The 27228-nt window shown below is 41.5% G+C and overlaps 4 protein-coding genes across 7 annotated transcripts in view; 2 read left to right on the top strand and 2 right to left on the bottom strand.

Annotated features, from left to right (window-relative positions):
- Positions 1-27228, top strand: part of slc39a6 (solute carrier family 39 member 6) — a 583352-nt gene that overhangs the window by 363855 nt on the left and 192269 nt on the right. The gene's annotated exons all lie outside the window — the stretch shown is intronic.
- The window catches only part of LOC132462545 (uncharacterized), a 570484-nt gene that overhangs the window by 341762 nt on the left and 201494 nt on the right, over positions 1-27228 (bottom strand). The window lies entirely within an intron of this gene.
- The window catches only part of wdr33 (WD repeat domain 33), a 373687-nt gene that overhangs the window by 40830 nt on the left and 305629 nt on the right, over positions 1-27228 (top strand). The gene's annotated exons all lie outside the window — the stretch shown is intronic.
- The window catches only part of LOC132462549 (uncharacterized), a 121965-nt gene continuing 101207 nt past the window's right edge, over positions 6471-27228 (bottom strand). The window contains exons 1-3 of one of the 2 annotated variants that reach the window (XM_060058117.1): positions 16542-16609; positions 16085-16181; positions 6471-10695 (exon numbers count right to left, since the gene is read on the bottom strand). In XM_060058117.1, the coding sequence (XP_059914100.1) occupies positions 8066-10695; positions 16085-16181 (2727 nt within the window). In that variant the 5' untranslated portion in view covers positions 16542-16609 and the 3' untranslated portion in view covers positions 6471-8065. Of the gene's footprint in view, positions 10696-16084; positions 16182-16541; positions 16610-27228 lie in introns of those variants that run through there. The other variant, XM_060058119.1, reaches the window with a different exon arrangement.

Below are 27228 nucleotides of genomic sequence, written 5' to 3' on the forward strand. Positions count from 1 at the left end.
AGCAGCACAGAAGAGATTGCTCACAGAAAGAACATTGACGAAAAAGCCTTAGATGTTAGTGTGTCAATGGAAATGGCATCAAAGGAAGCCCAACAACTAAATGCTACAGGAAGAGTACACCAACTCTTGATAAAAAATATGTACAAGGGCCATGTTTTCGTTGTGGTAAATCTGGACACCTTCCAGCGACATGCTGGGCTACAGAGTTGGACTGTCATGAATGTGAAAAAAAGGCCATGTAGAACGGGCAGTGTAGACGTAATGCGAGCACAGGCAAAAGCTCAAAGACAGAAAACAAAAGAGACATTGTCAAACACAAACAGAAAAGACATGTGCGCGCCGTCCGGCATAAAAATTAGAGTAGTGATTCCTCTTCAGAAGAAGTGTGTACTGAAGTAAATACTGTGCGGATATTGAGTATGGATGGGAGCTCAGATGGCTACTGGGCTGAGCCACAGTTGGAAGGGCACTCAGTAAAAATGCAGATAGACACAGGTTCTAAAGCATCATTACTGTCGCACAAACTCTACAATGAATACATGAAGAGCCTTCCACTGCGGCCATCAGACACTGTGTTCAAAGCATATACCGGACACTGCGTGCACATGGAAGGGATGACAGATGTGACTGTAATCTGCAAGTGACAAACAAAAAAGCTTCCAGTCTATGTGACCAAGGGGAAACATCCTGCTATAATGGGACGTGCATGGCTACGTGAAATGCGTCTTGACTGGCAGGTGGTAAGGAAGCTGTCACACGCTCTCACTCCCCTACAGGAGATAGTGGAGAAAAACGCGGAGGTTTTCCGTGACAAATTAGGCAGCATGAAGGATGTAACTGTGAAGTTACATGGCAAGGCTGACTCCAAGCCTGTGTTCATGAAAGCTAGACCAGTGCCATATGCAATCCGAACCAAGGTGGAAGCGGATCTGGATGCCCTGGTCAAGAATGGCGTTTTGGAGCCTGTGACGATCAGTGAATGGGCAACGCCCATCGTTCCGGTACAAAAGAAAGACGGGGGAATTCGGACCTGTGGAGACTTTAGTAACGCTTAATCCTGTGTTACTAGCAGAACAATATCCCCTTCCCCTAATTGATGACTTGTTTTCTGGGCTGAGTGGGGGTACAAAAATCTGCAAGATAGATCTCAGTCAGGCTTACCTACAAATGCATGTGGAAGAACAGTCACGTGAAATGTTGACCATCAACACACATAAGGGACTTTTTAGGTACTGCAGACTGCCTTTTGGCATCAACTCAGCCCCAGCACTCTTTCAGTGAGCGATGGATCAGATCCTCAGCGGATTGCCAGGGGTACAGTGCTACCTCGACGATATCTCGTGCACTGGAACTAGCGATGACGAACATCTGCGCAACTTGGATGCTACCCTCCAATGACTGAAGGACTACGGCTTGAGAGTCCGTAAGGAGAAATGTGACTTCTTCTGACCATCAGTGGAATATCTGGGGCATGTAATTAATGCAGATGGGCTACACACGGCACCATCCAAAGTAGCAGCAATTGTGGATGCACCTCCGCCCCAGAACGTCAGCCAGCTACAATCCTTTTTAGGACTGTTGAACTACTACAGGCGCTTCATTACCAATTTATCTTCGCTGCTACAACCACTGCATGACCTGCTAAGCCAAGATAAAAATTGGAAGTGGACGGCTGGCTGTCAGGAGGCTTTTGAAAAGGCTAAAAAGGTGCTGACGTCGTCCGAGGTCCTGACTCACTTCAACCCATCACTTCAGCTTCAGCTCGCCTGTGGAGCCTCCCCATACATAGTATGGGCTGTCCTCACCACTCATGTTTTTAAGCGGTGAGGAAAAGCCAATTGCTTTTGCGTCAAGGACATTAACCAAGACAGAGTCTAACTATGCTCAGATAAAACGGGAGGCACTGAGCATTGTGATAGGAGTTCGGAAGTTTCAGTACTTATATGGGAGACGGTTTACACTCCTAACTGACCACAGACCCCTCACAACCATCCTCGTCAGAGTCGTCACACACAGGTATACCATCGCTTGCCGCTTCCCAACTACAGCGGTGGGCTTTGTTGTTGTCAGCACATACATATGACATCAAATATCGGAAGGCAGACTCCCACTGCAATGTGGATTGTATATCTAGGCTGCCACTGCCTGTCGAGAAGCCGGAGTCTAACACAGTGGACATATTCTACTTTAGGGAGGTAGAAAAAGCACCTGTTTCAGCAGGTTAAGAAGGAGATATGAAATGACCCGGAGTTGTCTGCTGTGCTGGACATCATTGTCAAGGGTCAACCTGCTGGTGGTGACGCAAACTTGAAACCTTTCCTCGGAAGGAGGTTGGAGCTGTCTGTCCAGTCTGGGTGTTTGATGTGGGGGAGGAGGGTCGTCATTCCCTTGTCACTTCGCACAAAAGTGCTGGAACAGCTACATTCGGGACACAGTGGGATAGTATGCATGAAAGAAATAGCAAGAAGCTACTTTTGGTGGCCTAAGATGGATAGCCAAATTGAGGAGCTTGCCAAAAGCTGTTCATCATGCCAAAAAGTCAGAAACAACCCTCCCCCCGCACCTCTTCACCCCTGGGAGTTTCCACAAGGACCATGGCAGCGTGTGCATATTGATTTTGCGGGACCATTTGAGGACAGAATGTTTCTTATTGCAGTTGATGCACACAGTAAATGGCCGGAGGTGGTTATCATGAGATCAACCACGGCAGAGAAGACTATTGAGAAGTTGGGAGAAATGTTTAGTCTGTTTGGATCTCCTGCCAATGTTATTGCACAAACTGGTCCGGTGTCTTATACGGTCCAGACAGCTGATAGTGTTTGGCGAAGACACGCTGATCAAGTCCCGCAGACTCCGCCAGTGCTGGCGGTGCCGCCACTGGGGAATGTTCCAGATGCACCTGTCACTACACCGGTTCATCTACCCTCACAAGTGCAGGGCCCAACTGTACCAGAGACAACTGTTCCAGTGGAGGATGCGGCTGTAGCAGACGCTGAGAGTCCGCCCCTTACAGTAGCACCTGCATCAAGACCACCTTTGGAAGACAATGAGATTAATGTGTCTTCGGAGAGTAGATACCCTACCAGGGGGCGGCGGCCTCCTGCTCGCATGGACTTGTAGAGATTTAGTTAGTGACTGACCAAAGTTACTGAGGCAGACTGAGGTAGTCCACCCTCACCTCTAGGTAGGTGTTAGACATCTGCAATGTTATATAATTTATGGTTGTTTCACATGTGAGTTAACCAAGAACCTGTGAAGAATTAAGGACATAACAGCGATTAATAAAAATGTACTCATTAACGCACGTTAATTCTCTTTTTTTTTACTTTGATTTTGAAAGGTTTTTCCCTATGAATGTCAACATTCATATCAGAAATCATTTTAACCTACTTTACATTCAATTACACTTACACAGTATGTGACAGCCTGTTTACAATTACCAAATATGTGGTGTTCCTTAAGTTTCATATTCAAACCACACCGGGTTGAATATGACCCACACTGGGTCAATCAACTCAAGATCACTAGTTTTAGCTTATTAATTACATTTGGTATGGATGATAATGTGTCATTAGGTGAGTGCTGCATGCAGCGCTAAACTATTGTTCTTCATAAGTTTTATTCTTTCTTTCTTTCATTCTTTCGTTACGTTAAGGCACACACACACACACACAGAAGTTATTTTTATAAGCGGGATAATGTATAGAACGTCGCCGGTCATTATCGAAAATAAGCCCCTTCAGCAGGAAGCACACCTTCGCTGCGCGTCGGTGTCCTGTTCGCCCTGTCGTGGCTTATTTTCCCGATAATGACCGGCGTTCCTTGCATTATTCCTTACTTATCATCCGGCTCTTCTCAATGCTGTGAACTACTCCATTCACTTGCATGGGCCTTCCTAACGTTCAGCTGTCAATTATTTTTGTTTATTACACCGCTCTTCTCAATGCAGTGGAATGCTCAACGACTTTGGCGAACTATTTCGCTGCTGATCAACGCTACAGGGGATAACAAATACATTGGAAAAATACACACTGTGTGAAGTTATTTTTTTCGATTTTGGAAGTTGCCATTACTAATAATACCAATACTTTTTGGCTGGGATGATGAGGCATCAGAGAATCAAGTCATGTTAGCCTGAATACATAGGTAAAAAGCACCAGAGCAGGTTGCTAGTACTGTGGACAGTATCAGAACGATAACCTGTTTAACTAAATAGATGTGGTAGGCTACACCACGGGATGCATCTGCAGACCACTGCCACACAAATAAAGTTAAGATGCTGTATTTATTGTTTAGGATTTGCTGGTGCTGTGGCGAGGTCTTTTGTGTTTTTTGCACTCAAGTGGTCGGCTGTTTTAACTTGCAATTGATAGTCGGTGGAGTCAGTCTCTTGTTGACACAAAGTGACCTTTGGTCATTCTTGCTTTGCTTGAATTCTTCACCGGGTCCCTTACGGACGTCTGAACTTAGGGGTACGAAGGCCTGCGAAAGGCCTGCGACGCCCCAACCGCGGAAGAAAGAGGAATAATTGTGAATGCCTGATGTAGGCTAGTTTTGATGGAATGCGTGTTGTGAATTGAGAACAGCCAGCTCATGACGTGATACAGCGTTCTGCTGTGCAACAAATATTTTTTTTTCAATCTTGACGACTTTTCTAGTGCTGTGTGTAGCCACACGTTTGGCCCTTCTGAACTTAAACACGCAGTTAATTTCCTTTCCTAGCTCCTCTTGTTTATGTTGTTTGCTTAGCCATGTCATGTCACGTTGTCAACATTGGACACATGGATATAGTGGGTCATATATCCGATGCTTTTTAGAAACGTTTTCTTCATAAAACGTGCCAGACAGATTTTGTATACATTTTATTCCTTAGTAATGAGCTACATGGGTATGCCGTCTTTCAGAACCTTTCACCGGTGTTACACCGAATTCTGTGACCCACCGAAAAGTGTGACCCCAGGGGGCGCTGTTGTACATTTTCTGCAATATGAATGTGTGCATTATAACAAAAACTTAAATAAAACATAAGATCTCCCCCCACCGGTGGGTCTTTCTTTTCTTGATGCTAACATTAATTCTAAACCGCATTTTACACAGTAGCCATAATAGGAAATGCTCAAAGTTAAATCAGCGTAATTGAACACTGACTGTAGCTGCAACGGTGAAGGACCCTACTAAACGCCCTATCCATTGTATGGGTCTGTAAAGTGCTAATCAAATCAATCAAATGTATTTATTAAGCACTAAAGAGAGAAAAAAGAGTGCATCGTTGTACCCAGCACTTCTGAAAATGCACTTCCGAATGCGTCTCTGTCCCCAGCACATTTCAAACCAAACTGACGCCCATGCTTATACATTATTTTAGCTTTTCTTATCTCATTTCCTACTACCCTGGTCATTTCTTTCTTTTCCTGGCTGTTCCCTGTATAAAAAATGGTTTTCTTCTTCTTTATGACATTTTTTAGTTCTTTAGCAACCCATGGTTTGTTTTTTACAGGGAACAGGTTGATCATCCTGTTGACCAGGGTGGACTTCCCCGCCACAGTGGCTCCTAGAACCATGATGGGGCGGTTCCGTTGAGCAGTCTTTTCCAAATATGAAGCGCTTGCATCCCTCTACATTCATGACTGGGCTTTCAGAGGAAGAGTGTAAACATCCAGTGTACCTGGAGGTGCTATAATCTTACTGCATTCATTCTTAACAGCTTCTGCCAACTAAACTTTTATTTTCAAGTATTGATCATTGTAGCCCATTTTGTTAACTTCTCAGAATTCTTACTAATTCAAACGGTTGTGAGATAGCAGGAGGAGTTGAGAAGATAGCAGGAGGAACCCTGAAATCCAACAATCCGTTTCCTGGCTGAAACTAGGCTCAATCAGAAGTATTCTGGTTTCTGTTGTGTTGATTTGGCGAGAGATTCGAGACACAAGACACGTCAGGTAAACCTCCTTATGTTTGTGTAAATATATATATTTAAATATATGTATGCATCTGTGTGTGTTTTGATAAATCACAATTACTGAGTCAAAGTTGTTTTGCATAAGTCATACTAGTTTATTGTTGCAAATTTGTCAAATAGTGACTGATGCAGGTTACTTTGATCACACAATATTCCAAAGAAAACACAGTCTAGTAATGATGCCATATCAAAACATTTGAACTACATTCACTCCCTCGAGAATAAAATGTGTTGAACAGAAGATACTCACAGTGCTCTGCTGGTTTGGTAAAGGGACACAAGCTGAGAGCTTCATAACGCCTCATTTGTACGTAAGAGGTAAACGTTACGTATAAGGTACCTTTTTTCTGAGCTTTCAGCTTTTCAGAAACTTCTAAATAGTTGAATTTGGAAAGGCTGTTCCTAATAGTTACTCATGCCATGATGGTCAGCCAAATGCTGAAAATAACCCAAACATCCGTCTGTTATTGTACATTTATTAATGGCATAAATGCCAGACCGCATGCATGTGTAAGCAGAGATAGAGATATAATCTTTCAATTTCAATTTTCACAGTGTTCCTGCAAAAACACATTGACAGTTGTCCTCCCCTGCTGGTAATTTCATGACCTAAATTTACAACTGGGAAACTGGGATTAATAAAAACTTGAATTAATAAAAAAATAGGCAACACAGACCATTTTCAATCTTTCAAAATTGTTCTATATAGTGTAAGATGAGCGATAGCATACAGCTAATGATTATACTTTTGTTAATATTGTTTTTAAGGCCTCTGTTCTTGTTACATAATAAATAATTATGAAACTAAAGTTAAACATATTCATAAACAAAGGGTAAACATATTCATAATCACATTTACACTCAACAATTATTGATCATAATTTCCTTGCTCTTTTTTCATAATTTCATCATGTTTTTAAGGCCTCTGTTCTTGTAACATAATAAATAATTATGAAACTAAAGTTAAACATATTCATTAACAAAGGGTAAACATATTCATAATCACATTTACACCCAACAATTATTGATCATAATTTCCTTGCTCTTTTTTCATAATTTCATCATGTTTTTAAGGCCTCTGTTCTTGTAACATAATAAATAATTATGAAACTAAAGTTAAACATATTCATAAACAAAGGGTAAACATATTCATAATCACATTTACACCCAACAATTATTGATCATAATTTCCTTGCTCTTTTTTCATAATTTCATCATGTTTTTAAGGCCTCTGTTCTTGTAACATAATAAATAATTATGAAACTAAAGTTAAACATATTCATAAACAAAGGGTAAACATATTCATAATCACATTTACACCCAACAATTATTGATCATAATTTCCTTGCTCTTTTTTCATAATTTCATCATGTTTTTAAGGCCTCTGTTCTTGTAACATAATAAATAATTATGAAACTAAAGTTAAACATATTCATAAACAAAGGGTAAACATATTCATAATCACATTTACACCCAACAATTATTTATCATAATTTCCATACTCTGTTTTCATCAACAACCTCTGTATTATTATATGATCGACCAAGCTTTAAATTAGTTCATTTAGCAGAAAAAGAAGGATGTAATTTTCTGTGATTTTGGCTGATTGTTGCCATCACCTAGGGTGGTAGTAAGGGATGGATGGATCGGAACCAATACAGGTTTGTCAATACTTCCAATATTGATAATGGTAAGGTTTTGAGAATCCATTCTTGTATAAAAATTTAAATAAGCTTGTCAATTAAATCTTTCTAATATTTATTTAATATATATATATTTTTTTTTAAAGTTCAAAAACATAAGAGGGGACGGTTACATATGTTCAAATTATGTACCAAATTGTGGAAATACTTATATCACAGCAGAAACTAGTAGAGCTGAAGCGAACACAATAGCAGTAAAATACTAACATAAATGAATATTTGTTGATCATTCTTATACCTGTGCTATTTATTTACTGCACTATCAAAATATCAGACTTCTCTATTTAACAATGCAAATGATTAAAATAATAAAACCTTCTTTCTTGCTCGTCTTTTTTTGACTGTGAATGATTCTTCCTCTCTTCTGTTGAGCTTCTCTTGTTGGCTGGTTTTCCTTTCATTGTCACCAGTTCTGTGCCGGGATACCCTCCTTTTCCTCAGCCTCCAACGGACTTTGCTCATTGGGAAACTCTTTGGTTGATTGATTGGTCATTTTCTCCAAGGCAGTGAAGAATCTATTCATGTTTTTGGCCCCCATTTTCCAAAACATTTCATCAACGGGCTCAACATCCATGCCTTCATCACAGTCTTCATCAATTCTGTCATGGACAGATCTATTGTCCGCAAACAGTGCAGAGTTGTTGAATTTGAAGTGCAATGGCAGTCCATTCTTGGTTTTAGGACATGGAACATTGGAAGCGTTGATTGCCTCGAGAACAGGAGGCAGCTGACCGTCTGCAAATGTGACCAGCATGCAAATCTTCTTTGCCACGTCTTTACCAAAGATGGACGTTACTGAATCAAAGACATTCTTCTGTGCAGGTGTTAGTTTTGCTAGAGAAGCCTGGGTGACTAAACAAACTTTATCTATCTTCAAGACTCCCTTTGCCGAGTTCAAGAAACTGCTGATCTTCTCTGTGAACTTCCAGTCACTCTCTTTTCCCCTTGTGGAGCCGAAACCCGGAGTGTCAATGAGGGTTACAGAATAAGGGATTTTGAACCAATCTTGATGGTTGACTTTGTAGACAGTAATGTGGGTTGTCTGACTTTCTGTTTGTGACTTCAACGGGCCCTCATCTTTTATTTTAAAGCGGAAAGAGTCTGTCCAATCTATGCCCAGGATGTGGTTGATCATTCCATTGATCAGAGTTGACTTCCCTGAACCTGTTTCGCCCAGAAACATAATTGTGTAATTTTGCTTCATGTTGTTTTGGCCAAATGTGTAGCTCTCTGATCCATCTATCCCATTATTGTTTCTCTCAAGGGGTAACCTGAAAACTTCAGGAGCACGGCCTTCCATAAATGTGCTTAATTTTTTTATCTTTTGGATCCCAGATTCCCGCTTGTTTGTCCGCGAGACTTCAGATTCTATGCCAAGGCCTGCATGTCCAGTGTCACATCTGACTTTGATAGTGTAGGACGTCGATGGCTGCAGACTGATTGTGACTCTGTTGCCTTGGAATTGTAGTTTTTTCCATGTCAGTTCTTCATGTTTCTGTTCTGAAAATGTTTCAGCATATTCTACGATGTAATCCTTGATCTCTACTCCATGCCCTAGCTCGGTTGGTTTCTCCCAGCTGACTGATAAATCTGTAGAATGACGTTCCACTTGCAATTTTTCTTGAGGACTGTATGGTAAGGTTTTAATTAAAGCTTCACAGGCCTGACTGAGGCCGACTGCGCAGTTGGCTTTACACCTGAACTGATACTCTTTATTCATCTGCAAGTCTAACACTGTGACATGTCCAGCCTTATTCTCTTTTCGTCTATACCAAGTAGTGCAACCACGGGCACGGAACTCTACAGTGTAGTGGGTGACAGTTGTTAACCCAAATTGAGGTGGGGAAATATTCAGTGTTACACTGTTATGGGTTATGTCACCTAGGGTCATCTCTGGCTTCGAAGGTGGTTCAAAATCGTCGTTGTCTAAGGAGCCATTCTTGTAGAGGTGGAGAGTTGCACGATTTTTCCGATCATCACTTATCGCAGCTATTAGAAACTTGATGTTTTCGTTCTCCTTGTTTGCCTCTGCAAAATCTTTGAAGAGCTTTGCCTTCTCTAGGACCTTGTCCATTACTTCTGAAATTAACAAATCGTGTTGTCCGGTTGATTCAACGAAGGAGGGCAAAACCAAGCACACAGTAGGTCTGTCTCCTTTAACCTCAAGTTGCAGATCTTTGTAACTGGTGATGATCGCCATGTTGGGCATTATGTCATTCAAAGTGCAAAGGATTTCAAATTTTCTCTGCAGGTAGAGGGAAGACAGTAACTCTTTCAGGATTTCTTTGAAATTAGGTACGGGTGCAATCCGACTCGTTGATTTGATAAGGGTCTCCAATTTGGATACAGATTTTGAAACCAGTCTTGCGAAATCTTTGGTAATCTGTGGGTATGCCTGGATATTGAATAACCCATCTTCCATCTGCTGGAGAACCTTCAGGGCATTCTGAGCATCGTTGATTAATATTTCCCCTATCTGTTGAACCAGTTGAAAGTCATCAGAATACAGATTCTGAATCTTCAGTGGTTTTAACCAGACCTTCTGAGGCACTGCGTTCTCTCTGTTTATTCCCAACCACTTAGATACGTTTTGATTGGGTTTGTAGTGATATGTGTCCCCATGGAATTTGTGGTAGAACTTTTCAACATTTGCAATGTGAGTGTCTCCCATCAGAGAATCTTGGCCCTCCATCTTTGTCCTATTATACATCCCCGTTAATTTGCCCTTCCGTTCTTGCCGATCTTCCTTTTCTGACACCTCATGGTCAAACACAAAGTAGGCCCCATAAAGGATACCTTTCTCTACGTGTGTTGCTTTTCCAGACTCAAACTCGTAAGGCTTATTATATTTATTGGTCACTCTAGACTGATTTGAGGAAATCGTACAATCTGAGAGGAATGTTGACGAATCTTCTACCCAAACCAGTTCGCATAGAAAACTGGCTTTCACTGAAGCTTCAGCTTGGTCACTGTTGGGTTGGGGTCTTTCATCTTCTTCTTTCTCTAAGGGCTCCCGGTCCCAATATGTCAAAGCTTCAGAAGGAAATAAAGAAGAAACATATCAGATACCTAGCTGCTATACAAATGATATATTCTTGATTACCAATATCAGCTTATGGCTTCCTACTGAAGGCCAATGTTGTCATATGAAAGCTGTAAGATCACCCTTGAAAAATAGGTGTTGAATCTCAGGATGAGAAATAAAGGTTGAATTAAAATAAATCTAGGTGGAATGGTCTTGATTTGGAACGATATAGGCTGGTCTATATTCTGAACACATTACTGCTTTAACTCACACTTATACTTTACACTAGAGTCTGACCGACCAAATCACATGTATTGAATATGGAAGGGAGTTGGTCTTTCAGAACTTTTTCTGGTGTCTTGCTGTTGAGGGAAGCCATCCTCTGGCTTGTTTGTAAACTTTAACTGGTTGTTATAATAAATGCTTCTGCAGGCATGGGTTCATCCCATAGATAGTATATAAAATGGATGTAGCATCCGTGCAGACCTCAGTTATTCCAACTGCATCCAATTCTCTTGGGGTGTGTTCGAAACCACCTACTTGCTTCCTACTCTTACTAACTATGACGTCAAATTGAGTAAGCAGAACGTAGTAAGCGAGTTTTAGGTAAGCGAGTAGTATCCGAATGTCTTCTACTTCCGGAAAGATTTTGTGTAAGCATCGCTAGCTTACTAGACGTACTCAACCGCCCCAGAATGCACTGCGTCTATTCAAAAGAACAATGGAAGCAATGGCGCTAAACGGGGAGCCTGTATGCTCGGCTGTCTGTAATTGTAATCAGGGCCGACGGACTGCAGGGGAAAGTGAGGCAGTTGTGGGGGGGCCCAAGGCAGAGGGGGGGCCCATGGCAAAAAAAATAAAAATTCAAATCATGCACCAGCCCATAATGTTAGGAGTCGCACACGGCCTCGTCTCCCCCCCCCGTCCCCCCCCATCAACAATGTTCTCTACCCCCCCCCCCCCCCCCCCGCCGCACACGGCCTCCCCCCCCCCCCCGTCAACAATTGTTTTCTACCCCCCCCCCCTCCCCGTCAACAATTGTTCTCTACCCCCCCGTCAACAATTGTTCTCTACCCCCCCCCCCCCCCCCCCGTCAACAATTCAGCGCAGGGGGCTGGTAGGGGGAATTCGGGGGGGGGGGGGGGCATCAGTACCTCTTGTATAGGGGCCCAGGATTTGGTGCAACGGCCCTGATTGTAATAATTGTTTTTAACATATCACCGCAAATCCTTAGGTTGAAGATGTACTGTGACGTTAAATGTTAAACGTTTATATATTTATTTATAATATTTAATTTATAATATGTATTTATAATATTTATTAACGGCGCCCGGCCAGTAGGTTATTGACACGTCATTTGATTCACGTCATCTGAGGTGGTTAAGTAAGAACGGTCTTCCGAACGTCGATTACTCAAATGGATTACTCAATCATTATTTAAGGATTCGAGTAGTAAGCCAAGTATTGAGTAGGTAGTAAGTAGTAATTAGTAAGTCATTTCGAACACACCCTTGGTTTATGCGCGTCGCCATCTTAGTTTGACTCGTCATAGTTTGACTCCGCCTCATTTCCTTTAACCAGAAAAGGGCACTGATCTACCGCGCCACATTGATGGGGGGCGTGAAATGTGCCTATCTAGGTGACGTAGGGGAGAGCCGGGTCGATTGAAACACGGGACGATTGAAACACACCTCGAAAACCACGCAAGGCTTTCACGTCAAATTTCGTCACTACGTTTAGCACGGAAGCCTGACCAACCCCACAACATTTCGTGTAATGACGTAACACCGTTCAAATGTTATCCCCCAAACCTGTTTTCGAGAGCGCAAACTAAAATCCTTCCTGCGGTAGTTTTTTTGTAATAAATAGTTTTTTGTTTCATGCCATAATAATATTACTATACAACAGATGAATTAGTACGTAAACCTGTGTTAAAGTGTGCAATGTCAGAGTTTTGAAGTTTAGAGGTAAAAAAGGTTTAAGTGTCAGTAGTCGCTGTAGGGACGATTGAAACACTTGTTTCAAACGTAACAGGAGTCATGTTATCCGGTTGACGTGTTAGTTTTCGTTTAAAATAAATAAAAGGATGTTCAACTGTGTATCCCTAAACATGACTTAGGATAGGGAAATAAGTAAAATTTATGCAAATTTAGTCATCCAAAAGAAAAAAGGTGAGTTTTAATCGAAACGTGCATCTTGACAATTACGCACAATTACGCACGGGCCAAAAATATATTTTAACCTATTTATAGTATGCGGAATTATGTGAAATTTTAGCAATGACAAGTACACTACTATGTTGTCCGGTATATTGCAAAAAAACAAGAGTAAGTTCAATAGTTTATTTTTAAAATATGCTGTTTCATTCGTCCCGCATGTGTGTTTCAAACGTCCCGATTAGGCGGGGCGTTTGAAACAGATGTGAACTTACTTTCAAAGTTAAAAAACAGCTCGATCATCCAACATATGTATTAAATTACACTTGTAACTAAGATAACACACATGTGAGTTGTTGATCACATGTTGAAATTATTTGTATACGTAACGTCATCTTTGAAAAAGACGTTTAACTGAAAAGTGTTTCAATCGACCCGGCTCTCCCCTACACCGAATTAGCAACATCAGCACGACATGGGTGAGAGTCAGCGTCTAGCTGTCAAGAGGCCGCGCCCCTAATTATTCATACATTTTAACCTCCAATAAAATAAAAACTAGACTCCTAAAAAAAGTTCACCCCCCTCAGTGTTGTCAAGGAGACATGAAATAAACATACTGACTAGAATGGTTTTCTGGACCAGGCTGTAAATAGGTTTAATAAGACTGTGAAAACGGCCTGTTTAACATGTGAGTCAACGAAGAATTGCTCCCTTTTGATACCACCTCGTAGTGGCCACCCGGTGCTACTGCAATGTTTGTCACCTACGCATTGGACGCTGGTAGGCTATATCTCGCTGTGGTTGGGGCTTGGTTCATCCCCCCTACATACCTCCTAATCATTAGCCTTATTCACTTAAATATACATGTCTCTTCAAAGACATTTCATCCAAAGTGTCTTAAAATACATTTGTAGCGTGGGACTATTTTAAAAGTTGTGGATTTTATATGAAGTTTAAGAAACAATCTAAATTATATATTTTATTAAGCAACACTTAAAGGTTGGGTATCGAATTCGCTTTTTTGGCCATTTTTGCAAATTACTTGAAATCCTTATCATAACCCACTTACAGCCACTGAGTTAGAAGTACCGACATGAAAATTAAACAAGTCAATCATCTGTGGAACGGGCAGGGCTCAAAAAACTCCAGCCAATGATTTCCAGAGCCACCGAGTTGCATTGGACAGTAAGTACGTCAATCAAACGGTCGTACTGCACACCCCCTCCCCCGCGCGCGACCCCAGGTACTTGGAATGAGTGGAGTCAGAGTCAGCGTTGAAGTAGAGGGGGTAGGACCATTTGAGTTGTGTATTTTCAAAATCTGTTGGCGTTTCGCAAATCCCATACCCAACCTTTAATTATATGTGTAAAGATTAGCAACATTTTCTGTAACATGCACGCATGTATCAGAACGTTATCAAAACGTGAACATGAACCTGTTATATGAACACAATATTCTGAACAATTCCCAAAATGATTGATTCTTCGTTCCTGTGATAGGAGCGGGATGCTGTGATGAACAAAAGGAAGCCCAGTTCACATTGCTAACGATAGTGCACTTCAGTTATATACAAATCTTAAAATAAATGATTTAGCCGGCTTTTATTCCAAACCACAGCACACTCATTGCCATTACGTTATGTGTGGCTAACGTTGACGTAAATTGTTTTGTTTTTGGCATAGTTAACTGTTTAGTTTTAATTAATAAATGACTTTCATCATCAACATGATTTTTTTATTTTAAATCACTGTCTGAGGACGGACAGATTTGGTTGTGACACAGCCAATAACATAAGCCTGGAAATCATGACCCATAAAGCTGTAGGGTCTGGCAACGAGTAATGAAAATGGCCCGACTCGAGGGGCGGCACCAAGCATGCATTTGAAAATATCACTGCACGCAATTGGATAACACTATGACCAATCAGAAGAATTCAAGTGGTGATATATCCAGACCAGCAGAGCTAACCAATAGATAAGACTCTTGCCGTTTCCGGTCGGTAAAACACCAACGCTTTTGGCCCGCCTATATCAGATACACTGATGTGATTGGTTAATGTTCGGATCCAGGGGAATCAGGGATTTAATATATTGCTCGTTCCCAGAGGGACTCGCTGAGTAAATTCAAACTGTGCTTTCACGAGAATTCTGGATTTCCAGGGTAAGAATACACCAGAATACCAAGCCAATTTATGTAAAAAGGCACAACAAAACAATCCGTCAATTTATCATGTGTGAAAGGTCATCCTTAGAGTGTGTTGACTATTTATGTTGAGTGAGATGTTCATGGCAATCTTCCTAATTATTTATGATGTACCCCTATTGTCCACAAGCATTTGAGCTCAAACTCGTAAGCAAAGTGAACTGTTCTCAAAGTATATATTAATGTAACACATTGGATCTGAGAATCAATGTGCAGGGGTTGTAGAGAATATTGTGTTCATGTTTATTTAAAACTGGATAAATGTGTGCATGTGTGCAAAATTAAATAATGGTCATAGGTCGTAAGCAAGCGCATATGGATACATACGATAACTGGGGGGCGGTGGGATTTCCGAACAGCTATGTAGCTATTGCTACACATGTTTGACACACACATGTTGTGTAATAAATAGGCCTATATCATTTTGGTTATTTTTAAAACAGACTAAAGCCTACTAGGCCTACTACTCCCTCAAAACCCCAAATGAGAATGAAAAACGCCAGAGCAGTTTAACTGATCAACAAAACATCATATACAATCACTGAACGAAAATTATGGCAATAAAATGTGCATTTCTTGCTAGAAAGGTTATCAAAACCTGAATGATGAATCAATATCAAAATATTGTATTTTCCACTGAGAATTAAATAAAGGCATGCGATTGTTTGCCAGTTCGCTGGGGACGTCTTGGAGGCGATGCGTGGTAGTTAATTGGCTTATCAACAACGCAAAATTAGATTTTGCCGTAAGCACTGCACACAGTTTGAAAGTGTTAAATCCTGTTAATTATACGCCGATAGATTAGATTGGGTTGCACGGATACATAGGTAGGCTATACTAATATAAAAAAAACATTCAAATGGGTTCTGCAAAGTATACGCTACATTGCAGCTTAACCAGTGAAATCTAATAATAATATAAAATGGGGACATTAAGTCAGTTCCAGAGATTTCACCCAAAGCAACACTCAGTATCAAATTTCATAACCAATAATATATATTTTGTCTAATTCGTTAGGGGTCCGTTATAATGTATTTACCGGGGATCAGTGAGTCTTTGCGAAAGTCGTAGAGCAACCCCATACAGGGCCGGCCCAGTGCTGGCAGCACTAGGTTCTGACCACTGTCCACGGCCATCTGAAAACACACACACACACACACACACACACACACACACACACACACACACACACACACACACACACACACATAGAAACCCCTCTTCTTAAAATATATTTGAGCAATACAATAGCTTATAACAAAGTTAATTCAAAGTAAAATTATTTTAGCAAGCATTAAATATAAAATTGCTACTGAGAAAGGAAAATGAATAATGCAGAGATAAATGCTGAATAATAAAATGTATTATTTCAGTTGAAATTGTGTGTAGGCCGACGCTGCTGTTAGGCCTACTTTACTACTGATAGGTTCATATTATTCATCGGTTCGTAATAATAGCAATAATCGCTACATGCATTGTTCAGGCGGTATACTCACGGCAGAGATGTCTCAGTTGATTCACAGACAGTCCAATGTTCTCGTTTGAATATTTGCTACTACCACCAAGATCTGCAACCTCGATCTTTATACTTTCCTCCAGTCCCTGGCCCCTCCCTCTCTCTCTCTCTCTCTCTCTCTCTCTCTCTCTCTCTCTCTCTCTCTCTCTCTCTCTCTCTCTCTCTCTCTCTCTCTCTCTCTCTCTCTCTCTCTCTCTCTCTCTCTCTCTCTCTCTCCTCCCCCCCCCCCCCCCCCCCGCTGGGGTTTCCGCACCTTGCCACTAGATGTCCTTGTTGCGCCTTTCTTGCTATTTAGGTGACTCGCCTAAATTGCTTCGTTCACCTAGAAACGCCTAGACACAGACGCGTCGTTAGACCTGGGCATTCGAGGCTGTAGGCCCGGATCTTTTGGGAATAGCCTGGGATCGCTGTGGCGTCAAAAAACATAAACATAATAATGAGGAAAATAGCCCCGTAGAGTTTACTTCTTTGAGGTTGTATTACCAGCAGCCACAGATGCAACATTGTAGCCAGTGAAAACGGCAAAATTCTGACTGTCCATATATGGGCAGATTTAGAACAAAATGTTGCAAAATGTTGCAAATTCAACGTCGGTATTCTTTCTTCTCTATGCATTGCGCATCTCGTTGATATTGCTGTTTTGTGCTGCTAGCCTTTTAGTCAGATCACAGTGTTGAGAAGGACAGTAATAAAATATCTTTGGTAAGATGGATATAAGAAGAGAGACCCGCAGTGAATTCAACCCGGTCCACTTGACATCGGGTAGGTGCAGGGACGTGCACAGGAATTTTGAGGGGCAGTTGCTCTGACCTGAAAAAAGCCCCCCCCCCCCCCCCAAAAAAAACTTGCAGGCTAAAACACTGAAATAACTACTACTAACGATAATGCAGAAAAACATGACTTGAAGAAGAAGAACATAACATGAACACAAACATAATTAAACAACATCCTATCAAGTCACTGATAAGTTTCTCCAAATTGACATTTTAAAAATGCAAAGCTTCAAAAGAGAAGCCTTCAGAACCTCTTCTTTGTCGATTGGTATGTCCTTCTCTATGGACAGCAGGAGGAGGTCAGACAGCCGCTCTTGACCACACTGATTTCGGATTTCGGAGCACATCACTACCCTGTAGTGATGTGCTCCGAATTGCTGCCTCCTTTAGTTGTCTCTCTCTCTCCTGAATCCTCCTCTTTTCACTGGGCATTTCGGCTTCACTTAAAGGGGGCCTATTATGCCCCTATTTACTGTTCATTATTTAATTTGTTTGACCTCATAGAATTGATTTACAACAATAAAGGGTTGTCTAGCACATTATATTTTTCTCATACTTTATGAGTATTACAACCCCTATGTGAAACACCCTGTTGCTTAGAATTTTGAGGCATTTAGAATCTTGGTGCTGACAGGGTGCTGAGTGCTGACGTCTCTTCAGGCACTCTGTCTACTATGGCTGCAGTGCTGCCGTACCAATTTGAGCCTGAGTCGGACCCCGAAAGCGATAATGGAGCTGAAGACGCTAACGACGAGCGTGATTTTAGTCGCAGAATGGACCAGGACATTTCACAGTGGTAAGCTTTTGTTTATGCTATTATTATACACACAGGCGATTTGTCATGTATTTAGCGTAGTTTTTCGGACTTAGCTTGCGGCTAGTAGACTACTCGTACTATTCAAGCGTCCGTAACAAGCTTTTTATGTCCCAACATGGCATATTGTTGACTACTTTTGTCCGTCAAAATACAGCGTTATAACTTATAACATCTCTACCTAGGTGCACCTGTGGGAATTGTGCCACTATGCCCAACGAAGTGGAGAACGTCTGCTGTAGAGAAATCCCAAAGGTAAAACTGATGAGCTTTAGGCTAAGCTAGTTTGTTGAGAACGATGTCATGTCATATATCTATCATCTTCGGCGAGATATATATATATATATATATATATATATATATATCTCGCCGAAGATGATAGATCTATGACATATGACAGATATAGATATATATATTTATCCTCAGAAGACGAGGAGCCTACCACTATCACCACAAAACCTTATTAACTTCTAGTAAAATATGTTGCATGTTTAGATCATCTCTACTATTTATAGTAGCAACAGTAATACCAGTACACTTGTAAAGGAAAACGAGTAATCTCACCGTTCTCACCCGTTTGCTGTAGTACCAGCCAACTGTACCATGTTTGTTATGTGAAGTCATTGATACCATTTTTTGTAAATAACAATCCTACTCGAATAGATGTTGCTTCAGCAATACCAGTTACGAGAAATCTCACCTGTTCACTGTTGTCTCAGCCACCTATTTACTGTATAACAATCATTGTTATGTAGAACTAATCAGTGATTTAAATTTTTTTTCAATAAAAGTATGACTGGAAAACAGATGCTGCTTCCTGAATCAGTATTGTCCTATGCAGTCATGTTCGGCTTCACTTAACAATAACAAACAATCCCCAAAATAGTGATAAGATTTAGGCATGAACCATTTTGAATGAAAGAATTCATGTGATGTATTACTTCCATCATTTATTCTTCTTGTTAAAACGAAATGTTAGAAACTAACTATCAGCAGACATGTCGTTTAGTTTGCCTAAGAATGTGTAGACTGTAGCTGTGTTCGAAATCGTTCCCTATCATGGATGTAGTGCACTAAATAGGGTGCACGCCATTTTCTAGGGTGTTCGAATTCTCAGTGGTCCACTATATAGGGCACTATATAGTGGACTTAAAATAGGGTACATACGAAATTTCCTACATGTTACTCCCGTATACCACAATGCAATGCGGTTGTATTTTTCCAGGGGAGAAGAAGAAGCCGAATAACCGCGAAAACGAATACATTTAATGATGGAGTCTCCGGCTTTCGTTTAGAAATGTCAACAATTTATTTGGGATTTAACATAGAATATTTAACATTCAAAATTAATTAAACAAGGAAATGTAACATTCAACATCAATACAACCTCCAGCTTTCGTCGTGAGTGCCCGGTTTGTTTACTTGATGTGGGCGCATCTGTCTGCGTCACACAAATACCTGGCGCATTTACTGACGCAAATGACGTTTAGAAATGTTCAGCGTAGTGTCCGAATTCTCGTTCCCTATTCCCTATATAGTGCACTATATCATGTACACTATATAGGGAATAGGGAACGAGTGTATAGGGAACGATTTCGAACACAGCTTATGTGATAACGGGCTGCTTGTCTGCAAGCTAGCTAGCTGTCTGATTATTTAGGCTAAACGTTACGTTGCAAACTGAGCCTGGATCTATGAAGATTGTAATTCATTTCATAAAACGTGATGATGATTGTTTTTTTGTTATACATCTCAAATTCACCTTTTCCGAGAACATCAAGGCAGTCGTCTCACAGGTGCCGGTGTTCCGGTCGCGTGCAGCGCTGCAGCTACGTAAAGCAGCTTTCACACGCCGCGCGGCAACTCGCCGCCTCCATTAATTTCAATGGGGGAAGGGCGGCAGAGGGGCGGCGGCAAAAGCGGCTGTTGCCGCGCGGCAGAGTTTGCCCTCCCCCTACTGACTTTCACTCTCAGTGCCCGAACGGAATTGAATGAGGCAACGCTTACTTTATGAAATGTTTCGAGTGGCGATTTTTATTATCTAGGCCTACATGAAATTCTGCATCCATTAAATGATATAAAAAAAAAAAAAAACTTTTTTTTTTTTTTTCTCGGAAGGGCAACCTGAGTCGAGGAGGGCATATGGGCAGTTGCCCAAGCAACCTGAGCAACCCCCCTGTGCACGTCCCTGCTCCTATAGGTTGTGGGCGTACCCGTGCACCGGCACGACGCCGTAAACAGAATAAAAGATTGGCATCTATCAAAAAGACCCGTCGTTTTAGAGGGGCAGCTAACGATAAATTCATCTAGTATAACAGAAGGGCTGAATAACAATGGCGCTGCTACATAACATGTCAGACGAATGCATTAAGAGCGAACTGGACCTCTTCTCCCTGCCGATGACGCAGACTTCGATAGAAAAAAGTACATATATTGAAATACCCCCACTATCGGCGCTAACAGATGGTGGACCCATAGAGTTCTTTGTATCGGCCAGTAGCGAAGACTATATTGATCTAAACAATACGTATTTACACCTGAGGATCAAGATTACTAATGCTGATGGAACAGACTTGGCTCTGGCAGCACCCGTGGGACTGATTAACTATCCAGGATGCACATTATTCTCCCAAGTAAATATTACACTGGGTGATAGGCTTATCACCCAGTCGTCAAACACCTATCCGTACAGAGGCATAATAGAATGTCTGCTAAACTATGGAAACGGAACATTAGACACCCAATTTGGCTGTGGTCTATTCCAGAAAGACACACACGGACATATGGACGAGATTCTTCCCGGAGGCCTCAATCTAGGCTTAACGACAAGGAGTGAATATACGGGGCAAAGTCGTATAGTGGAGCTGATATCCCCTATACACGTCGATATGTTTTTTCAGGAGAAACTGTTGATTAACGGAGTTGATCTCCGCATGAGATTCATTAGAGCAAAAAATAATTTCTGTCTCATGTCCGATGGTGCTGTGGAATACCGTGTCTCTATAGTGTCTGCAAATGTTTTCATTAAAAAGGTATCGGTAGCACCAGGCGTCAAGCTGGCACAACTGCGTTAAACTGCGTTAAACCAAGCCAACGTTAAATACCCTGTTGATAGGGTATGTCTAAAGAATGTATCCATCGCTGCGGGCAGCCGTATATGCACACAGGATAATCTATTTCTAGGACAAATACCCAAGATGGTTATTATAGGTTTTGTGAATAACGAAGCATTCACAGGGAGCTATGCCAGGAATCCTTTCAGCTTCCAGCATTTCGGCATGGAGTTCTTATCCCTATATTGCGACGGTCAAGCATACCCCTCTAAACCCTTTCAGCCTGACTTTAGAAATGGCCTCTATACACGAGAATATTTCCAGCTCATTCAGGCTACAGGTCGACAGCTCAAAGATAGAGAAATAGCCATTAATCATAAGGAATTCGGGGACGGGTATGCATTATTTTGTTTCAACCTTGAGGCAGATGAGGGCTGTGGACAACATGTATCACTAGTCAGAACAGGGAATGTGAGGCTAGAGGCACGATTCAGAGCAGCATTGGCTACAACGGTCAATTTGATATGCTATGCAGTTTATGATTCTGTTATAGAAATATCAAATAGACGGCAGGTGCTGTTGGACTATTACTGAAAAAGGTGGTGCGATATGAATACTATAGAGCTAACAGCCGCGTGTCAGAAAATGGCACACAAGGCATATTTTCTTGGTGCGTTACCGTGTAATCACCTACCCCGGGAAATTCATCAGAGGCCTGCAATGGCGGTGGTCAACACCGAACCTTCACACATGTCCGGGGCACATTGGCTGGCTGTATATATTACGGCTGAGAGCCAGGGCTTCTTTTTCGACTCCTACGGCAACCCTCCCTCATACTCTGAGTTTCCTGAGACCATACAGCGTTTTCTCGATCAGCACTGTATAGACGTTGTTCATTCTACACAACAGGTCCAGGATCCGTCAAGTACAGCATGTGAGCATCATTGTGTTTTTTTCTTGTTTAATATGCAAAAAGGGGTATCCTATCAAAAGTTTTTGAAAATGCATGGAGATAATTTACCCCGTAATGATGAAAAGGTTTATGACTTTGTTAACCGTGTACAACCTAATGTCTGTAATGAACATGATATGATGTGTGTGCAGTCATGTGTATGCGGATGTAACATGTGTTGTTGTTGTTGTTGTTATGGTTGTTTTCTGTATTGATAATAAAAATACAATAATTTGATTACAGTTTAGTCGTACTGTTTTCTTTTATTTTTACGGATAACACGTACATTTAGATACATAATTTAAAATGGTATCCACTCGGCCATATGCATTCCAGGGGAAGTAATAGATGACAATGGCTGCTTGCGCTTCCTCCTTTTAACAGACGAGACAGGCATAGCCGCCGGCGCATTGTTGTCCGTAGTGACGGGACTATCCTTATACATGTCTACAGTTTGTCTGAGCTGTTTATTAGGGATAGCCGATAGTGGTATATTATTACTGGCTAAAGATTTCAGAAATACATTCCATCCCTGTGGTCTGACAGATTCGACAACATGATAAGGGGCGGTAACATTCTTTAACAGATCAAACATATGGGACCCCTTAATAGTTTCGCCATGTAATATGATCTCCCCCTTGTCCGTCCATGAAACATTTTTAGATTTCTTTAAAGAGTCCAGGATATGTCTGGTATTGCTCTTGCTTCTGACGGGTATATGTTTCATTATATCCTTATAAATATGATCGCCGGTGCCATCATCGCCATCAACACCATGCGGTGCCGCCATAGGCGTATGAACTGGGTCCCCCTCAGCAAGTGACAGAGTTAATTCTCCATGCTCGCGCTGCCCTTGCTTTACCATGGATAGATAGCGCTGCAGGACCGCTCCGTACCTAGCAGCTTTTTCATATAGGTCTGTATCGGGAGTGTTCAACACCATCGCAATTGCCTTATCCAGCTCATTTTCAGCAGTCTGTCTAACAGAATCCCTGGGTTGGGTACAGGGACGTGCACAGGGGGGTTGCTCAGGTTGCTTGGGCAACTGCCCATATGCCCTCCTCGACTCAGGTTGCCCTTCCGAGAAAAAAAAAAAAAAAGTTTTTTTTTTTTTTTATATCATTTAATGGATGCAGAATTTCATGTAGGCCTAGATAATAAAAATCGCCACTCGAAACATTTCATAAAGTAAGCGTTGCCTCATTCAATTCCGTTCGGGCACTGAGAGTGAAAGTCAGTAGGGGGAGGGCAAACTCTGCCGCGCGGCAACAGCCGCTTTTGCCGCCGCCCCTCTGCCGCCCTTCCCCCATTGAAATTAATGGAGGCGGCGAGTTGCCGCGCGGCGTGTGAAAGCTGCTTTACGTAGCTGCAGCGCTGCACGCGACCGGAACACCGGCACCTGTGAGACGACTGCCTTGATGTTCTCGGAAAAGGTGAATTTGAGATGTATAACAAAAAAACAATCATCATCACGTTTTATGAAATGAATTACAATCTTCATAGATCCAGGCTCAGTTTGCAACGTAACGTTTAGCCTAAATAATCAGACAGCTAGCTAGCTTGCAGACAAGCAGCCCGTTATCACATAAGCTGTGTTCGAAATCGTTCCCTATACACTCGTTCCCTATTCCCTATATAGTGTACATGATATAGTGCACTATATAGGGAATAGGGAACGAGAATTCGGACACTACGCTGAACATTTCTAAACGTCATTTGCGTCAGTAAATGCGCCAGGTATTTGTGTGACGCAGACAGATGCGCCCACATCAAGTAAACAAACCGGGCACTCACGACGAAAGCTGGAGGTTGTATTGATGTTGAATGTTACATTTCCTTGTTTAATTAATTTTGAATGTTAAATATTCTATGTTAAATCCCAAATAAATTGTTGACATTTCTAAACGAAAGCCGGAGACTCCATCATTAAATGTATTCGTTTTCGCGGTTATTCGGCTTCTTCTTCTCCCCTGGAAAAATACAACCGCATTGCATTGTGGTATACGGGAGTAACATGTAGGAAATTTCGTATGTACCCTATTTTAAGTCCACTATATAGTGCCCTATATAGTGGACCACTGAGAATTCGAACACCCTAGAAAATGGCGTGCACCCTATTTAGTGCACTACATCCATGATAGGGAACGATTTCGAACACAGCTACAGTCTACACATTCTTAGGCAAACTAAACGACATGTCTGCTGATAGTTAGTTTCTAACATTTCGTTTTAACAAGAAGAATAAATGATGGAAGTAATACATCACATGAATTCTTTCATTCAAAATGGTTCATGCCTAAATCTTATCACTATTTTGGGGATTGTTTGTTATTGTTAAGTGAAGCCGAACATGACTGCATAGGACAATACTGATTCAGGAAGCAACATCTGTTTTCCAGTCATACTTTTATTGAAAAAAAATTTAAATCACTGATTAGTTCTACATAACAATGATTGTTATACAGTAAATAGATGGCTGAGACAACAGTGAACAGGTGAGATTTCTCGTAACTGGTATTGCTGAAGCAACATCTATTCGAGTAGGATTGTTATTTACAAAAAATGGTATCAATGACTTCACATAACAAACATGGTACAGTTGGCTGGTACTACAGCAAACGGGTGAGAACGGTGAGATTACTCGTTTTCCTTTACAAGTGTACTGGTATTACTGTTGCTACTATAAATAGTAGAGATGATCTAAACATGCAACATATTTTACTAGAAGTTAATAAGGTTTTGTGGTGATAGTGGTAGGCTCCTCGTCTTCTGAGGATAAATATATATATCTATATCTGTCATATGTCATAGATCTATCATCTTCGGCGAGATATATATATATATATATATATATATATATATCTCGCCGAAGATGATAGATATATGACATGACATCGTTCTCAACAAACTAGCTTAGCCTAAAGCTCATCAGTTTTACCTTTGGGATTTCTCTACAGCAGACGTTCTCCACTTCGTTGGGCATAGTGGCACAATTCCCACAGGTGCACCTAGGTAGAGATGTTATAAGTTATAACGCTGTATTTTGACGGACAAAAGTAGTCAACAATATGCCATGTTGGGACATAAAAAGCTTGTTACGGACGCTTGAATAGTACGAGTAGTCTACTAGCCGCAAGCTAAGTCCGAAAAACTACGCTAAATACATGATAAATCGCCTGTGTGTATAATAATAGCGTAAACAAAAGCTTACCACTGTGAAATGTCCTGGTCCATTCTGCGACTAAAATCACACTCGTCGTTAGCGTCTTCAGCTCCATTATCGCTTTCGGGGTCCGACTCAGGCTCAAATTGGTACGGCAGCACTGCAGCCATAGTAGACAGAGTGCCTGAAGAGACGTCAGCACTCAGCACCCTGTCAGCACCAAGATTCTAAATGCCTCAAAATTCTAAGCAACAGGGTGTTTCACATAGGGGTTGTAATACTCATAAAGTATGAGAAAAATATAATGTGCTAGACAACCCTTTATTGTTGTAAATCAATTCTATGAGGTCAAACAAATTAAATAATGAACAGTAAATAGGGGCATAATAGGCCCCCTTTAAGTGAAGCCGAAATGCCCAGTGAAAAGAGGAGGATTCAGGAGAGAGAGAGACAACTTAAAGGAGGCAGCAAAGAGGAGCACATCACTACAGGGTAGTGATGTGCTCCGAAATCCGAAATCAGTGTGGTCAAGAGCGGCTGTCTGACCTCCTCCTGCTGTCCATAGAGAAGGACATACCAATCGACAAAGAAGAGGTTCTGAAGGCTTCTCTTTTGAAGCTTTGCATTTTTAAAATGTCAATTTGGAGAAACTTATCAGTGACTTGATAGGATGTTGTTTAATTATGTTTGTGTTCATGTTATGTTCTTCTTCTTCAAGTCATGTTTTTCTGCATTATCGTTAGTAGTAGTTATTTCAGTGTTTTACTTATTTGTAATTATATATTAATAAAGACCCTGTTATTCTCAGTCCTTCATATAGCCTGCAAGTTTTTTTTTTGGGGGGGGGGGGCTTTTTTCAGGTCAGAGCAACTGCCCCTCAAAATTCCTGTGCACGTCCCTGTATAGGAGGATACTTTGTTGCTCTTCTGGCATATACCCTCATGCCTGACCCCTGCTGTTTGGGCGTAGATGCAGCATGGGCTATGTTGGTCATAACGTCGCCTATAATATGTTTAGCAGCAGTCTTCAGATGAGGCTTTGCTATGCTAACCCCACGCCTAAATAGCGGTATAGCCATTCTAAAGAGGCTACGGAACATCCCTCCGATGCCAGCTCCATATTGTGTGCTGCTGCCCTCATAGCCAGGTAGCCCACTCCCTGCTTGGTTTAAATAATACTGAACATATTTGTTCTCGTCGTAAGGCGGTCTATACCCCCTCATCCCTATAGATGGTGCTATGAATTCTACTGTTTTACAGGTCTAAAATGCAGCTTGAGTATCACTTTACCATATGTGAATTTTATATTTGTATTCTGGTCAGACTTTAGATCGATTTCAATATCTCCAAGAGGGTCTCGGGCTACGTGTACGTAATGCGGCTTGTCGAACATGTGAATGCAGTGTCTCCTGCGGGTGTCGGTTATATTAATACTCCTTAGCAGGGGGACATAACTATCTCCGACCAGCTGATGGTCGACAATGTCGCTATATATGAACATGTTGTAACACCCACCATGAATATCGGTGGGATGGGGGGCGTATGCTGCATACGTTTTATGAGCTGCATGCTTGACCCCAGCATCGAAACCCAGCATAGCAGCCAGTTTTCCTCTAAAGACGATAGATATGTGGTCGTCTCCTTCTACATAAACACGGTTTCTAATACCTTCATGATGTAGTATGGCTCTACCGCCAGGATCATGTTTGGCCCAAGTCTTGTTGATTTGTAGTAACAACGATCCGATACTCTCATAAAGCCCACCAACTAATAGACATGATGTCCTATGACCCGTTTTACTATCGTGAACGGTCATCGTAGCGTCCTCGGTAGGAAAACTATGCCAGCTGCATGGGTACTGAGCTTCAATTAGGCCTACTTCATAGGGCTGCTTGGTGTGTATAGCTTTTGCT

Source organism: Gadus macrocephalus, chromosome 8, assembly GCF_031168955.1.
Source record: "Gadus macrocephalus chromosome 8, ASM3116895v1".
NCBI lineage: Eukaryota > Metazoa > Chordata > Actinopteri > Gadiformes > Gadidae > Gadus > Gadus macrocephalus.